This window comes from Eptesicus fuscus, chromosome 10, assembly GCF_027574615.1.
Source record: "Eptesicus fuscus isolate TK198812 chromosome 10, DD_ASM_mEF_20220401, whole genome shotgun sequence".
In the NCBI taxonomy this organism is placed as follows: Eukaryota; Metazoa; Chordata; class Mammalia; order Chiroptera; family Vespertilionidae; genus Eptesicus; species Eptesicus fuscus.
The window spans coordinates 93,965,178-93,981,027 of record NC_072482.1 but is presented as its reverse complement, the minus strand read 5'-3'; the positions used below and the strand labels follow the sequence as shown (position 1 = coordinate 93,981,027).

The 15,850-nt window shown below is 52.4% G+C and overlaps 2 protein-coding genes across 4 annotated transcripts in view; one reads left to right on the top strand and one right to left on the bottom strand.

The window, feature by feature from the left end:
- Positions 1–2,385: 2,385 nt before the first annotated feature.
- Positions 2,386–6,721, top strand: DYNLT1 (dynein light chain Tctex-type 1). 2 transcript variants are annotated; one of them, XM_008154662.3, is made up of 5 exons: positions 2,386–2,487; positions 3,547–3,588; positions 5,390–5,513; positions 5,923–6,000; positions 6,301–6,721. In XM_008154662.3, the coding sequence occupies exons 1-5, from the start codon at positions 2,461–2,463 to the stop codon at positions 6,369–6,371; spliced, it is 342 nt and encodes a 113-aa protein (XP_008152884.2). In that variant the 5' UTR covers positions 2,386–2,460; the 3' UTR covers positions 6,372–6,721. The 2 variants fall into 2 exon arrangements, with proteins under 2 accessions (XP_008152884.2, XP_008152887.2); XM_008154665.3 differs by lacking the exon at positions 6,301–6,721 and having other exon boundaries at positions 5,943–5,998.
- Positions 6,722–10,063: 3,342 nt separating this feature from the next.
- The window catches only part of TMEM181 (transmembrane protein 181), a 31,375-nt gene continuing 25,588 nt past the window's right edge, over positions 10,064–15,850 (bottom strand). For both annotated transcript variants that reach the window (XM_054722653.1, XM_054722652.1), the window contains exons 12-17: positions 14,507–14,609; positions 13,928–13,979; positions 13,147–13,229; positions 12,211–12,300; positions 11,425–11,491; positions 10,064–10,991 (exon numbers count right to left, since the gene is read on the bottom strand). In XM_054722653.1, the coding sequence (XP_054578628.1) occupies positions 10,913–10,991; positions 11,425–11,491; positions 12,211–12,300; positions 13,147–13,229; positions 13,928–13,979; positions 14,507–14,609 (474 nt within the window). In that variant the 3' untranslated portion in view covers positions 10,064–10,912. The remainder of the gene's footprint in view (positions 10,992–11,424; positions 11,492–12,210; positions 12,301–13,146; positions 13,230–13,927; positions 13,980–14,506; positions 14,610–15,850) is intronic.

Here is a 15,850-nt window from a genome sequence, read left to right as displayed (position 1 = left end):
GCTAAACCAAGGCATTGGCAACACCAGTCCCTATCTCTAAAGAGCGTAGCTAAGAGACGACTCGAAGGAAGAAAGCACGCAATACCTGCCAATCTACGGCTAACTCCCAAAATGAAAAACAAACTCCAGATTCACTCCACTGACTTACTGCACAGCAAGTAAACGTTATTCTAAAATGTGGCTGAATCCCAGAGATTTGAGCAGCCATGAGTCTGGTGGACCTGCATTCTTGGGCAATCGGGGTGCTGGGAATGGCAGCAAGTGGACCAAATGCCCCAGTAATTGCCCATTCCTCCACTGGGCAGAATACCACGCCCTCTCACTGCGTTCTCCCAAGCACTGCAACATCACTGAGCTGGAGACTTCAAACCCTCCTATTTACAAAAGAGTAGGACTATGAATATGGGGGTGATTTTCGGTTACAGTATCACTAGTCTCTGGCTCACCAATGTGCTATTCCAGTCATTCAGGATGCTCATGTGGATCAGGAAGTTCCTAAAAGGCCATAGAGCAACCCTATTCTATATAATAAAGAGGTAATATGCAAATTGACCCTCAAGGACAACATCACAAGATGGCTGTGCCCACAGCAGAGGCGGGGATCCCATAATGAGTGATCAGCAGGAACCTGAGGATGCATGGCGCCGGGCCGGGCCGGGCCGGGCCGGGGGACCTGAGGTTGTGTCCCCGCCCAGTGGGACTTAACAGGGGTGGGGCCGGCTGGGTCTGGATCTCACCCAATGGGGGTGGGGCTGGCTAGGTCTGGGTCTTGTGCAATTTCGAGGCGCAGGTGGGCACGCCCCAGAATCTGACAGGAGGAAGATTTTCATATACATTTTACTAATTTTCTTTCATCTCTGACACTTCTATTATAGAGAAAGGGCAAATAGTAATATTAAAATATTTCCTCTAATTAATTCCTTTTTTAATGTGCACGAATTTCATGCACCAGGCCACTAGTATTTAAGATATGTCCCAGACCTCACAGCCTTTAATTGCAGGTGTTCACCTGTTCAGTCTGGCTTTGCACATAACCCCGAGACACTCGGCTCCTCTAGTCCACAGCAGAGGAGAAAATTAGGGGAGAGTGAAAAGGCCCCATTGGGCTCAGGCGTGTGGGGTCACGTGACTGAAACACCTGAAATGGATTCTCAGGGGCAGTTGGAATGTCCAGGAGACAAATGAGAGCATGCATGAATTGGAGTCACATGTAGACTGAAGGCACAAGACTGAGAGCTGGAACAGGCGAGTTGAAGCCAGATAAGAGGAAGAGAACAGAACTCAGAAAGTCAAGTTCAGAATCTGGGAAGCAGAAACCTCGTGTGGGAGAGCACCCCATCCTCACCAGCAGGCCTCCCCGCTCGGGCGGGTGTCCCGGGCCCAGCAGCTGTGTCTCAGGCTCTGCCCTCCTCCCCTGACCCACAAGGAGGCAGGCCATTGCACCTTCCCCCACCCCCCAGTTCGCTCAGAACCAGTATCTGTGTGGAAAGCATGCGCTCATTCAATGGATTCTCACTTTGCACCTACTGCGTGCCAGCACAATGGAAGGGGCAGGGGAAACATCAGTGACTGACAGATTCCGCCGGCAGGGGAATGAGGGTTCCATAGGGTGGAAACAACACGGGTTGCTGATGGATTGCACGTGGGTCAGCTCTTCAGGGGGGACGGGAAGTGGGTTGTAGCTACGGGGCTTTGGAGAGGTAGGGAGTGACAGCTTGACCTCAAGGGTGTGGCAACACCAGAAAAACAGTCCGCAAAGCCAAATGTCAGCCTCAGGCGCCATGCAAGCAGGTCCACAGCTCCCAGCCCTCCTCGGAGCCCGAAGCAATTCCTAATTTTCATAAAGACCCCAACACAAGGCGCGTGTACGTCTAGGTCACGCTGGTTAAGGCAGCCTGGACGTGTGCAGCGTTTTACAGTTTCCACCCCAGAATGCTTTTTAAATGGTGCTTTAAAAATAAGAAGAATTTGTGTGGAAAACTTGCCTCCCTACAGGAATTTTGGATCCCCGGGAGGACTGTAACCGATACCTCAGGCTGCCCATCAAGGTTACAGTCACCTTACAATTCACCAGGTGTCCAAGCCGTCTGAACACTCACATTAACCCACACAGACCACTCTGCCCACCCCCCGGACTGGCTCTGCACATTGACCATATTTCGTTTTTGCTTACATTTGTTTTGTTTTAGTTGCCGTGGTCTAGGCAGTTGCCAGGCTACTCAAATGGGTTCCCGCGGAAACCGCCACCTCGGAGACCAGGAGACAGAGGAACCAGGGGAAGGGCGTGGCCCGGGAGGGGCGTGGGCGGTCAGGGGCGTGGCCCGGAGGGGGCGGGGCCACGGAGCGGGCGTGTGCGCGAGTGGGCGGGGCCGGAGGAGGGCGGGGCCGGGCGGGCCTGCGCCTAAGTGCGCCGGCGCAGTGCGCTCTCCTCAGGGCGGCGGAGGCGGCGCGCCGGGGAAGATGGAAGACTATCAGAGTGCGGAAGAGGTAACTGCCGGCCGGCGACGGGCGGGTGGAGGCCGGGAGCCCCGGGCCGGGTGGGCGGCGGCAGCCTAGGGCGTGTCGGGGCCCCTGGGCGCGTCTGGACGAGGGCAGCGGCCGTACCCCGCGCGGCCTGAGGCGCCGCGCCCTGCCGAGCGCTCCGCGGTGACCCCGGGCGGCCCGTCCGGGTGTCCTCGACCTGCCGGGTGGGGCGACCCTGGGACTCCCTGCGCGGCGCCCCGTGCGCCCACACCCCCCACACCCCGCCTGCGCCGCTCCGCACCCGGCCGGGAGTCACGCCCCTCGGCCCTTGTGTTGCGGGATGCGGTCCCTGCCCTGCGGGACGGCCCACGCCCCGGGGCGGACCAGGGCCGCGGCCGCGTTTGCACGCCAGACCCCAGCGGCACGCACGCACCGCCACAGCTCGCCGGTCCCCGCGGACGCGGGTCGGAGGCTCAGGCTGCCGGCGAGGCGCCGGCGTGCGGGCCGGAGACGCTGCCTTTGTCTGCGGTGCGCACGGGCCGCCCGGCGCTTCCCCGCCGCGCCCACGCCCACGCCCTCTGGCCGCCGTGCATCCGGGGAATAAGGGCGGTTATTTCAGTTTGGGTTCGAGCCGGCGGTCAGACAGCGCCTGTTCGTGGGGCGGGGGGACACCCCATTGTCTCGATGAAGACCGGGTGAAAGCGCCCCGTTCTTGGCGAAGCGGAAGACATCGTAACGGTGCGCTGTTGGAATGGCCGGTGTTTGTCCAGGCTCCCCGTGGCCAGTGGGAGCGGACGGAGCGATTCAGTTCTGGTTCAAAGCCAGTCTTGCGGGTCGTGGCATGACCCCAACAGAAACAAAACGAGAGCCCTGGACGTCGCGTCTCCGTGCGTGGCTGTCCCCTGACGTCACTCCCGGCCCTGAGACCCCGGGCGAGCCCCTCGTGTCGGAGTCTCTCATGTTTTCCTCGGGAAAAGCAAGGTCTTGGCTTCCCACGTGTGCCCGTTACCTGAATTTGCATGAATCGGTGCTCCAGTGGATGTGAGTCTTTTAAATCACATCTGCTCCTGTTCTTCCTTACAGACTACTTTTGTTGTTGACGAAGTGAGCAACATCGTGAAAGAGGTAAGAGGAGAAATGCCTACTTTTTAAATATTCGCTTAATGGCTGATAGGAGTGAAAAGAATGTGTTTTAAGCACTGTCTTGGAATGGTTTCCATCGCGCCTGCCTGTGTTTTGGCATTTCTAATAACAGTGTTTAACTTCAGAGAATAGCTAGATAAGAACTACTCCCATGTTATGTAAATTATTTATTTTAAATCAGACAGGGAATTTTATAGGTTAGCATAACATTGGATTGATTCTGTAACTTCTAGCATAAAAGATTCACGGTGTACAAGTGACTGTTTCCAACATTAGTGAAGAGGGATGTAAAAAATTGAACTTCCAGTTACTGAACACCTGGTGATCCAGTTGACGCTGGTTTCCTTATTTTTCTTACATTCCTAACCTGCCTACTTTATCATTACTGACCATGGTGTTTCCCTTAGGGAATGAGAATGGGAGACAAAAATCATTTATTTAGAAAAAAAAAAAAAAAAAGCCGAGGGGCATGCAGGGGACTGACCCTCAGTTTAGTCTGGGGGCAGGGAAGGCAGGCGTCTGTCCAGTAAGAACACTGGAAAGTGGTCACTGCCACAGCAGGTGGTGCTGTGAGGGAGTTCAGAGCTGGACGAGTCAGTCGGGGCGGCATGAACTCAGCGTTCCAGGGTGGGGACAGCTTGTGCAGAGGCCCTGTGCGGGGTGTGGAGTGTGTTTGAGGGGCAGGCACCAGCCTGTGTAAGCTGAGCAGATAGGGAAGCCATTGGCTACAAGAAAGTCCTTGGATGATCTGAGGTGCACAGTACCACTGAGGATATGTGTGTGACTTGGAACTGATTCTAATACAAATTACTGACTACTGCCAGAGTGATAAAGAACCACAACCTGTTTTTGTGAACATCATCAAAAAAAAAAAAATGACTTTGTTCTGCCTTATACATTATTCAGCATTGGGCACAAATCCATATGCCAGTAAGTCAATTATGCCCTCCTGTAGCTCCCCCCGCCCCCCTCCCCCTCTTCATAGCTTGCTGCCCTGTCCCCTCCTGTAGCTCTCAGCCACCCTACCCTCCTGCAGATCCAGTGATCCAGTTGTTACGCAGTCAGTCATTATGCCATCTGTCAGTACACCTCACAGCGTAACAGATAATTAGCATATTCCTCTTATTATATAGGATAACCTGGTCCCTTTAAACCAGGGGCTCCTATGCCCCCAGCCCCACTTTATGCAGAGCTGGAGGGGGCAGGGGATGTGGCAGAGAATGCAAAGGAGCTCTGATGAAATGCTAAAACGCATGGTGGAGAAGAGGCAGGTTGCCAGATGATCTTTGTTTAATGTGACTACCCGGAGTACCGAGTCCCAGGAGAAATAGGGATTTCTACAGACAGAAATGAGGGTGTGACTGTAGGGAGCTTTTTGTTTCTCAAAAGCAAGATCACGGCTGTGCCAGGCAGTAGGCCCTGTCACCAGGGTGCACAATCAGATCCTGGCACTGTGCTCTCGTGCGCAGGACAGAACCTGACGATCACTGAGCACTTTTATTTTAGGTCATAACTGTCATAAAAACTCAAGTTTTCCGGTTTAAGTCACTGTTTCAAAATGTTGACAGACCCCCATGTAATTATGAATTCTTAAAAACAAATGTAAAACTTACTTAAACATGATACTATTAAACAGAAGGTGTATTTGATCTCATGGATACAAGTAAGCTTACATTGTATGCCAACTGTATTTCAGCAGTTCTTAGGGCGATGAACTTGGTGCTAACTGGAAGGTGTTGGGTGCGCCCTGCTGATAGCGACTCCTCTGTGCTTTGTCTTCTAGGCTATAGAAAGTGCCATCGGTGGCAACGCCTATCAGCACAGCAAAGTCAACCAGTGGACCACAAATGTAGTAGAACAGACTTTAAGCCAACTCACCAAGCTGGGAAAACCATTCAAATACATTGGTAATGGATTTGCTTCTCGTATATATTGATGCTGGTTCTTGAAATTCTGATGAGCGGCAGGTCTGGTGTCAGAGGAGAGTTGTGTCAGTGTGGTACCCAACCACAAAGTTCCCTGTAGAAGTGTCACTTGTGCACATTGTTTTACTAAGGTCAGAACTGGCATCAACTGGCCTGTTTGGCTGCTGGAACAATTGCAGGGCATGCCACAGGATTTCAGATCAGATGCTGTAGACCAGGTGTGCAGTGAAGGAGAGGGACAGGTGTGGTTTGCCAGTGTCATAGGACCAGGCGAGCTTCCCTTATAGTTTTTATGAGCATCAACCACGTGATCCATATACATATGCTAAAAGTGGGCAGAAAGAAATGTGTTGCCAGTAGATTTCTCTAATGGGGGTTGTTTTCATTGAAGTGACCTGTATCATCATGCAGAAGAACGGAGCAGGACTGCACACGGCGAGTTCTTGCTTCTGGGACAGCTCTACTGACGGTACGGTTCTCAGTCCGGGGTCAGAGTGTCGGGGGCGTTTTCCTGAGGTGGTGGTGTCTTCTCGGACCTGCTGAGATCTTGAGTGTCCAAAGCAGTGTTTCCTGAACTGTGTGCGTGGATGTTTCCTGTCTCTGAATGCATGCTCATTAGAGTTACCTTTAAAGCACTTTATAGAAAAGACTTGCCAGCCTTCTTTACGTATGTACCAAAGGAGGCAAGTATCTGAGTGTTGGGGCCGCACAGTGAGACAACAACACAAAGTGGCCCATGTTCCTGACTTTCGGTGCCGTCTGCCCGCAGGGAGCTGCACTGTGCGATGGGAGAACAAGACCATGTACTGCATCGTCAGCGCCTTCGGACTGTCCATCTGACTGACCTCCTCATCCCCCGGGCTCTTTCTCCTCTTGTCTCAGCTTTTCTCTCCGACCTCCTAACCATCAGCCATGAATTCATGAACAGCTTTCCCACTCTGTTTTCTGTGGCACTCTCAACATGCAGAGAAAAAACCAATGACCGCCCTGTTCTGTGATCAGCACACCCAGTCACACGGATCCTCAGTCGGAACCTGGACTGCCATGTGTCCACACTCTGATTATCTCTGTTCAAAGGTGCTAAACACTCAACCTGCTAGTGTGAACCTTTCTCTACTCTCTGAAATCATTCAAACACACTAATTTTTTCCATACTTTGTATTTTTATTAGAATAAATTATTCCAATTTAGTTTGTTTTTCTTTAGTCTAAATCAGCAGTCGCCAACCTTTCGGACTTCAAGGACCACCGGTTGGTGACCACTGGTCTAAATAGTATCACAAACAAAATCTTTATATTTAATTAGTGCTTCGGCACCTATAAAACTTAAAAAAAAAAGAAAGAAAAACAAGCTGCAATTTGGCTTTGGTCCTCTCCAACACAGACTTGCTAACCCATGGGCCAGGCCCTGACAGCTCCGGGTGAGATCTACCTCCATCCTAAAGCTCCCTCTCCTAGAGCTCCCGTGGGAAGCAGGCCCGCTCTCTGCTCCCTTAGCCAGGAGCTCTAATGCACACACACGGCTCAGATCTGTAACACTACAGCTTGTACTCCGTGTTCTCATTTTCAGGAGCAATCACACACACAAATGTTTTAGTACTTTAGGGCTTGCAAAATGCCTTCACAATCATTCATTTTGTATCTCCAACAATTAACACCATTATTTATAGAAAATGTGTTGGGAGGTTATTGGCTTGATTTAAAGTCACATCCAAGTAAGGGAGGAGGTGGGCCCCAAACCCTGGTCTTGTGACTCATCTTTGTGCTCATCCTTGGGCCACATTATCTTGGCAATAAGGACACACTCCTTGTCCACCTGCTGAAATGAAAACACCCTGCTCTTGTCCTGAACGCACTCACGTGTGAAAGGTCAGGTTAACTCCACATGCAAAGAGCAAACCAACGTAATAAAAAAGGATCAAATATTAAAAACGTACACTTACCAAAAAGGTAGTCTCAGAATGAAGCCACTCCCAAAGTTTGCCATAAATAAACATTTATTCATTTTAACAGATTACAGTGCTCATTCTGTGATCGGGTTCACTGTGCCCACTGACAGTTCCAAGATCTAATTCGCAGCTCTACCCTTTCAAGCTTTAACTGTAGTGTGTTTTATAAATATTTACAATCTTCTTGTAAAAAGGCAGTTTTCAGTAGCAGAAAATCCTTCTGTATTTCAGAGTATGGAATAGTTACTAGTATAAAACATGTGAAATCAAGATCAACAGGATAACAAGATGTCACAGACTAAAGCAACTTCCCTTTCGCCTGAGGAAAAGATTTTTCAAAAGTCTAACCTCTAAGGCAACTGGTTTCTAAAACGCTTAAAATACATAAGTAGTGTTTGTAGGCATCCCTCTTAATCATCCCTTCGATTTGAGTCTGTTTTTTCCCTGTGAAAATGCCCACATTAGAACCTATTTTTACTATAACTATACCTTTAGTAAATACTTCACAAAATATAGAGGCTGGTGACATTTGTCTTATAATCTCCCCATTCAGTGGGTTGGTGTACATAATGTATCTAAGCTTACTGCAATCTAATCCTGTACAGGACTGAGCTGACAAACCTTGAATCCATTTTATATATCGCCTTCTTTAGCCTTTCAAATGGGGCTTGAGAGCGAGAAACCACATCAATGCAGTAATGATTTAATAATAAATCAAGAGGAACCGTTGTCCACAGAGATAATGATGCTCTCCCTGGGAAACTGAAAGACCTGTGGTCATCTTCCAGGTCACCCTAGACGGGACTAGCAAAAAGTTATCCCAAAGATGATGCTATTCAAGCTGTTACCATGGAAGAACTAAAGTTAGCCCTTTGACTTTATCATTTAAATTTGCAAAACTTTGAGGATCTCTAAAGAAAAAATTTCTTGCTACTGTTTAAAGTTTCTGGCAGAGGTTAGTGTCTTAATCTAACACCTAGGGCACATATAGTATATGCTAAATATACTTTAAGCAAAATTTTACATGGAGTATATAATCTATATATATAAAATCCTAAGCAACCAGTCGACCGTTTGACCAGTCACTATGGCACACAATGACCACCAGGGGGCAGACGCTCAACACAGGAGCTGCCCTCTGGTGGTCAGTGCGCTCCCACAGCAGGAGTACCACTCAGCTGATGGACGGGTGCCAGACACCTGGGCTCACAGCTGGCGAGTGCAGCTGCGGTGGCATGAGCTTCTCCTGCCTCCGCGGAAGCACTAAGCGGTGGCAGGCACAGGGGCTGGGATGAGCAGGAGTGGTGTGGCGCCCAACCCTGGCCGCCTACCGCTTCGCACACTACTACATCCCTTGGGGGATGTCAGACTGCCGGTTTCGGCCCGATCCCCACAGGTCAGGCAGGAGAAACCAGCAGTCCGACATTCCCCGAGGGGTCCTGGATTGCGAGAGGGTGCAGGCCAGGCTGAGGGACCCCACTGGTGCACAAACCCATGTACCGGGCCTCTAGTATGTTGATATGTATGATACACCAGGAAGGGAAAGTGAAAGTGTATGATTTATTTCCCTTAAGGACCTTCTTTTGTAAGTTTTTTCTTATTTCCAACTTAGTTACACAAAGTAAATAAATATGCCCATAGTGTTCATTTCCTTAACTTGACACCATGATGAGTCAATATATGAAGATATCAGTCATCAGTTTATAGTTACAGTACAGGCCAAAGACAGGTTTTAAAAAGTTCTAAGTTATATGACTAAGTGCCTCCAACATTTTACACTTACTGATAAATAACAGTGTTCCAAATTATGGATAATTATAATTAAAATGTAAACTATATCACATACTAGATACATTAATCAGCACAAGTAAGTTTTTGTCAATTTACATAACATTATTTATAGTTAGTCTTAATAGAGGTTGTAAAATTTGGTAACAAAATTTTTTCAACACTTCTGAGCACACAATTAAAAAATGTAACACATCATTGCAAATATAAAAAACCATGTAAACCTGAATTACCCTTGCAGTAATACAGTTGTAATCCAAACATTCATATTTACAGAGCTTTAAAAACATAAATGGACTTCATATTAAAGGTATGTCATCATACTGATGTTTAAATTAAAAAGGGAAGGTCTGAAGTGATGAGCAGGCCCTCCTGACCTCTAGGCGGTCCCAGCACTGCCTGGAGGGGACAGTGCTCAGCATGAATGGTGAGCTGAGAGTTCAAGCACAGGTGAAGGAAGTGCAGGAACTGCGTGCACAGCCAACAACCATACCCTGGCCTCTGCATCTGCCAAGAGGCACAATCCGGGGGTCTGCACGAGCTTGTTAACAGTTCACGACCTTTCCGAGCATGTCAAAGCAGAGCACAGGGGTGTCTACAGGGTGCTAAGGGGGACAGGAACAGCGGCCCCCAGGGGGCTGACCTGCTTACCTGACCACCAGGCGAGACATTCCCAACAAGTTACCTTCTACCCAAAGAGGTTCTTCCGTGAACCATCCAAAATGCCTTACTTCCTTTCATCTAGTTCCAAATGAGAAACTAAAAAACTTTCTGGCAGTAAAGAAGTGAGGAGCCATTGAAATGTAACATGTCAATCATTTGTTTAGCTTTTATTAAAAAAAAACAAAGCTCTACTGGGTGTCCTCTGTAGCAGAGCTGCAGAAAGTACTGTTCCTGGGACTTGAATGGATACCCTCTTCCCTGCCCCAACCACAGGGACCTCCTCCATGTCCATGGATGTGACCCTCATATACATACAAATGCACACAACCCCGGGAAACCTATGGCAGCAGACCTTTCCCACCAGAGCCACAACTTGTCAGTTGCCTTGCCCTTTCCTTAGAAACCCTACCATACCCTCTCGGACGCCCGGACACCCAATGCCCTGCCGCTACCCACCTTCCTCCCAACCATCACTCCCCATTTCACATTAGCAGGAGCTGCTGTCCCTCGCGGGGGCGGGACTGCCCTCCGGAGGCAGCGTGCATGCGGGCTTCCCTGGAGTTGAGGCAGAAAACACACCGCGGGCAGGGGGAGGGAGCGCTGCCAGGCGGGGGGGCCTTCAGAAGGGCTCCCCACGAACGTGGAATTAGTAAATCAGCTTAAAATAAGTACATAATTCTCTACTAAAAACAGGAGTCACTCCTTCCTACCACGGAAGACAAGCTCTCGCTCATCTGAAATCTCTGAAAGAGAATTTGGCTGTGTCAGCGCCTTTCTTCCCAAAGAAATGCAGCCACTCTAACAATAAATTTGGCCCAACGTTAAAATTTTCCTCAGTTTTGGTTTTCCTCTAAAAAATATGTAAACAAATAAGGACCCGGAAATCTCTGCTTAGAAGGAAGTCGCACACGGGCCGGTGTGGGAGGGCAGTGCGGAGCGCAGGAGGCCACGGCAGGACAGGCCCGTCTGCCCACCCAGGAGCTCAGTCGCTCTCAGACTCCTCCTTGTACTGGGCCCGAATGGCCTGGCCGTTCTGCAGGGGCATCTCTTCATAGTCGCTCCTGTTGGAAAAGAGACCTTTGCTACCAGCACGCTTGGGACGGCTTCTCTCCCGCAACCACACGCCATTCTAACAAGATCTCATAGCTTCACTCGCTCCATTTCTATCGCCAACTGAAAGTGCCCACTCCACACCCCGCCATCACCAGGGCCCACCATCCAGAAGCACTGGCCTTCCTGTGGTCTCCACTGGCTGGGGTGCTGAGTAAAAGGAACCCCCTTCCATCTCAGCCAGAATAATGGGGATCATGGACTAGCATTCAACAGACTATAGGGCCTGTGGCAGGCGGACAGGACAGGAAGCAAAGCCACGTGACACCGCCAGCTACAGCACGTGCCAGGACACCCTGAAAATCATCTGAGACTGACACCTGCTCAGTACGCACGCAGGCGCAGGCGGAGTGCCCCGGGACAGCCGTCAGGAGCACCACTCACCCGTAGATGACATCGTCGTCCGAGTCATTGAGCATGGAGAAGGCGGGGTTGTCTTTCAGCTGTGACTCTGAAACAACCAGAGCATTTTCGAGGGCATTAGCCCGGAGAGGACGCTGTCCTGGGACGGGGGTCGAACTGAGCTGGGTTCAAGCCCAGCTTCCACCTCTGCTATCTGTGGGACCGGGACAGCGTCGTGCCCTGAGCGTGTCTCACCCGCCCGCCGGGGCAGCAGCGCTGCTGGGCACCCGGGAGCCCATGAGCAGAGGGAGCTGCCTCCCTCCCAGGCCTCCCCCAAAGTGCACGGGGAGCAGGAGGAGAGCCCGCCGGACCGCCTGCAGCAAACGGGACCAGCTGCCCCTTTCTCAATCAGCTGCTGAAGCTCAAACAAGCCTCTTCCCGGAGATGCTTTGAGAGCTCACGGGATATGAGAGTCAGGAGTGGTCCTGACACGCTAGGCCCTGCCCGGGTTCCAGAAAGCTCTCGTCCTGTCCATTCCTGTGCGGCCGGCTGTCCTTGGCTCTGCTTTCCGGAAGGAGGGCTGTACACTGTGACTTCTCCTGGGGGTCATGGACTAGCATTCAACAGACTAGAGGGCCTGTGGCAGGCGGAGAGGACGCCGTGCTGGGACCTCACACACGCTTTTCACCTTGTGCTTGAGCACACACACCTGCTGTGTTCTGAGTCGCAGAGCTCATACTTAAAGGGACATCCTCTCTCTCTGCTAGAGAAGGAAGGGAAAGCCGGGAGCTGGGCCCTGAACTTCCAGCGTCTGACCCCGCGGCTTACCGTACAGGGCGGTCTTCGATGGAGAGTACACAAAGGCCAGCGTGTAGAGGTAAAAGTTCAACAAGCCATAGAAAGACAAGAACTCCGCTGGTGGCACCGTCAAGGGAAGCAAGCAGACTGGAACACTCCACATCGGGCAGCGGGCGGGGTGGGTCTGTGCTGTCAGTCTGTCTGCTCCTTACCCACCAGCCCTTTCTACCACTGACGGCCGAGTACCTGGGCCCCCTAACCCAGACCTTGGGCGCCACAGGACAAGCCCACGGCCAGAGGTTACAGCAGCCTTTCAAGGTTACCTGCAAGGAGCAGGTTACCCACGGGGAGGCAGGACCCGTGACCCAGGGAAGGGCGGGAAGGCCACACCGGTGAATCAAGAATGAAATGGAGAGCTGGAAACCGGCCCTCAAAGCAGTCATTCTTACCCCTTTTCTGGATGACAGACGCTTTGAGAAGCTGATAAAAGTGTAGTGTGAAATTCAGTCACAAATATCAAGTGGGAAACACCTAGCCTGTCAGGCACCTGGCAGTTCCCTGCGGAGACGTGGCCTCGGGCACCCACGCAGAAACGCAAGGAGGCCTCGCAGGTTTACAAGCCCTCCCTGGAGACAGGCTCAAACTGTCCTCAACACCAACCCCATGGACACTGTAGCTGGAGGCCTCTGGGTGGTGGTGGTGACAGAGGCCAAGAGTGGCCACAGACACCAGGTCCTGGACTTGAATCCACCTGGTCACTGACGGGCTGACTTCACCCTGCGAGCCTGAGCTGCTGCCGGTGAGGACATGTCCCGGGGCTGTGGGGGCCAGGCGGGCACACCTCTCTGCAGACGGAGCGGGACCCCAGGCAGTACAGCCCAGGAGGTGACCTGCCGCTTTGTGGTGCTCAGAGACCTAACAGCTAACCACGCCACGGGGAAGCACTGAGCCCGAGGAAAAGGATATAATTCTGGTAGTGAGTTGACAGCTCAGCTACAAAATTGTCTTGTAATACTTGTGCTCCGAACCTTAGATAAAGGATGACGATGCTGGAAAAAAGGAGGGAGATATGTAAACTATAGGAAGAAATAGCACTAGCTTTGTGTAAGTTGTTGTGTTCGCCCTATTAACAGTTACAGTCTCATTACTACTATTTCTGCATGGAAACTTGTCCACTCACACGCACACCCAACCCCTGCCGCGGGTGTGTGGCTTCAGATGCAGGGCCAGCTAACGCTGACGTTGGCCATGTCATGGTCTTGAATCGGGGCCTTGGAGGTCATGTGACCTTCAGCACATCCCCCTCCTCCTCTCACTCCCTAGGTTCATGTTTTCAAGATCATCTCCTAATGACCGGCTCCCGAGGAACGTCCACTCCTCCCTAATCACATGTCCCTGGGCAGTGATCCCGTCAGACACCTGCCCCGACAAGTGGCAGCAGAGGTTCTGCTAAGGTGAGCCCCACAGCCAGGCTCTGCCCTGAAGCACCCCGATCCTCCGCCCCTCGCCTGGCTCTCCCCTCCCCTCCGCGGGCTCCATTCTCCACATGCAGCCCAGCTGGACAATTGTTAACAAAAGTGCAAATCAGGTCCCTTCCCCTGTGGCCTAAGACCCTCCAAGGGGCCAGTGCTCTCTGAGCTGCAGAGCACATCTGACGGGAGGACCCCAGGGAACGCCGTCAAAGGGGAGAAAAGACAGAGTAAGATTAAAATGCAGTTTGCGTCTTTGAGAAATAAAGTTTTCTTACCTAATGACAAGCACTACAAACGTCAACGCAGTCAAAAATTTTAACCTGAGATCTGAAAAAGAAAGGAACACTCCCATGCAACGCCCTGAAGTACATCACGCTTCCGTCTCGCACGGAAATAAAGCAAACCCCTGAACAAGAGCCCTTCTTCCCTCCGATCTGAAACCTGCTAGTGCCCGAGCCAGGAGGAATGCTGGGGCCAGAGGGCAGGTCCCCGGCGAGGCCATGGCCACATGACTTGTTGTGACAGAGTGGGGAACGGACCCAAGATCGGTGACTTCCTGACTCAATGACTAAGAAACTGCCCCGGGCGGGCCCTCCACGAGGAGCCTGCTAGAAGGATCCAGGCAGCTCCAACCGCCACACTCTCCCAGGGCCCAGCTCGCTTCCAGCCCTCAGGCCTCCCCAGCGCTGGCCGAGGCTCCGTCCACATGGCCCCGAGTGCCCCGTCCAGCCGTCTGGCTCCCAGGGACCCAAGGGCTGGCCCCAGCCCGTGGGAGTGGGACGACTCTGGGTCTTCCCCCTCCAGCCACTCCTCCCTGACCACCTCGCACTGGGCGCGTGTGAAGTGGCGCTCACCTACGTAAGGCATATGTCGCAGCTCCGAGCAGGCCCGCACGACCAGGAACAAAAGGTACAGGACATACACAGCGGCCACCACCACGAAGAAAACCTTCATTCCCTGGAACGCAACAGCACGGCACTGGAGTGAGCTCGGCAGGAGGCAAGGCCAGCACTTTTCGGACCTCGAGCCCTGACTGTTGCCCCACAACACAGAACAGGAGCGCGCCCGCCGCTCCGACTGTCCCTGCCCAGGCTCGGCCCTCGCCCTCTCTGAGCGCGGTGGCCCCACGAGGACCCAGCCCTTGCTGACCAGCTGAGGGAGAACCCGGACTCCGTCCCTTCCACACAGCAGGCCCTGCACACACAGGGCTACTCAGCCGTCCTACTTCCGCCCCCCAGGGTGGAGGCCTGGCTGCCTGCCCTGCCTGCGAAGGTCATGGCGAAGGTCATGGAACGTGTCAAAGACAGACTCCAGAACCAGATCCTGAGAATCCCTCAGGCAACTCTCATCTTGCTGGACCTGGGTTTCCTATCTGTGACATGGGGACGGACATCAGGTCTGATTCCACAGTTCTGTACTTTTGTTGCAGGAAAAACAAGAACGCTTTGATTTGAGGTTAGAAGCTGCGGTGGGGAGGCAGGCGGTGGGGCCTGGCTCCCCCTCCAGTTCAAGCTCCCACCCACCCCCTGGCATCCCTGCCCTTTCCTCTCAGGGCCAGCACCCCCCCCCGTCCCCAGGTCAAAGGGCTGCCAGTCAGGAGGCCAGGAGGCTGCTTCTGCCTCGTCGGAGCTGTGACTTCCATCCGGGCTTCATTTTCTTGTCCGTCACGTAAAGGGATTCCGCCAGATCGGTTGTGGGTCTGCAGCTGTACTCAGCTTCCTGGAAGCCTGCCCGGTGTTTCCTTGGTAACAGGGTCTGCCCGACGCCGTCGCCCTGCTGGGCATGGCCGTCACCACGTGACCTGGGAACAGTGGCCTCCCTGGCCCAGAACTCCTCCCGCCCCAGCTCAAGGTGCTGCCTCCCCATACACTAACGAACGTGTCCGAAGGCTGATTAACGACAGAAAAAGGACAAAGGCCACCGCCCTCGTCCCTGGGGCCCGCCGTCCACGGGTGGGCCCTGAACCCTCAGCAATCCCATCTCTACTTCTGTGCTTTTCTCCCTCACAAGGTCACCTATCCTCGAGGGCAAAGGTCACGGCATGCTGTTCATCAGGCTTACACTCAGCGACCTTCAAAACTCCTCACACTGATCAATTATTGACTGGAAAGGCCACTGGCACCCCACTGGGTTCCGGTGAAGAATCAGTTACACTCCTTCCTACGAGTCCCCACACAGGGTGGCCACCTTTCCCACGG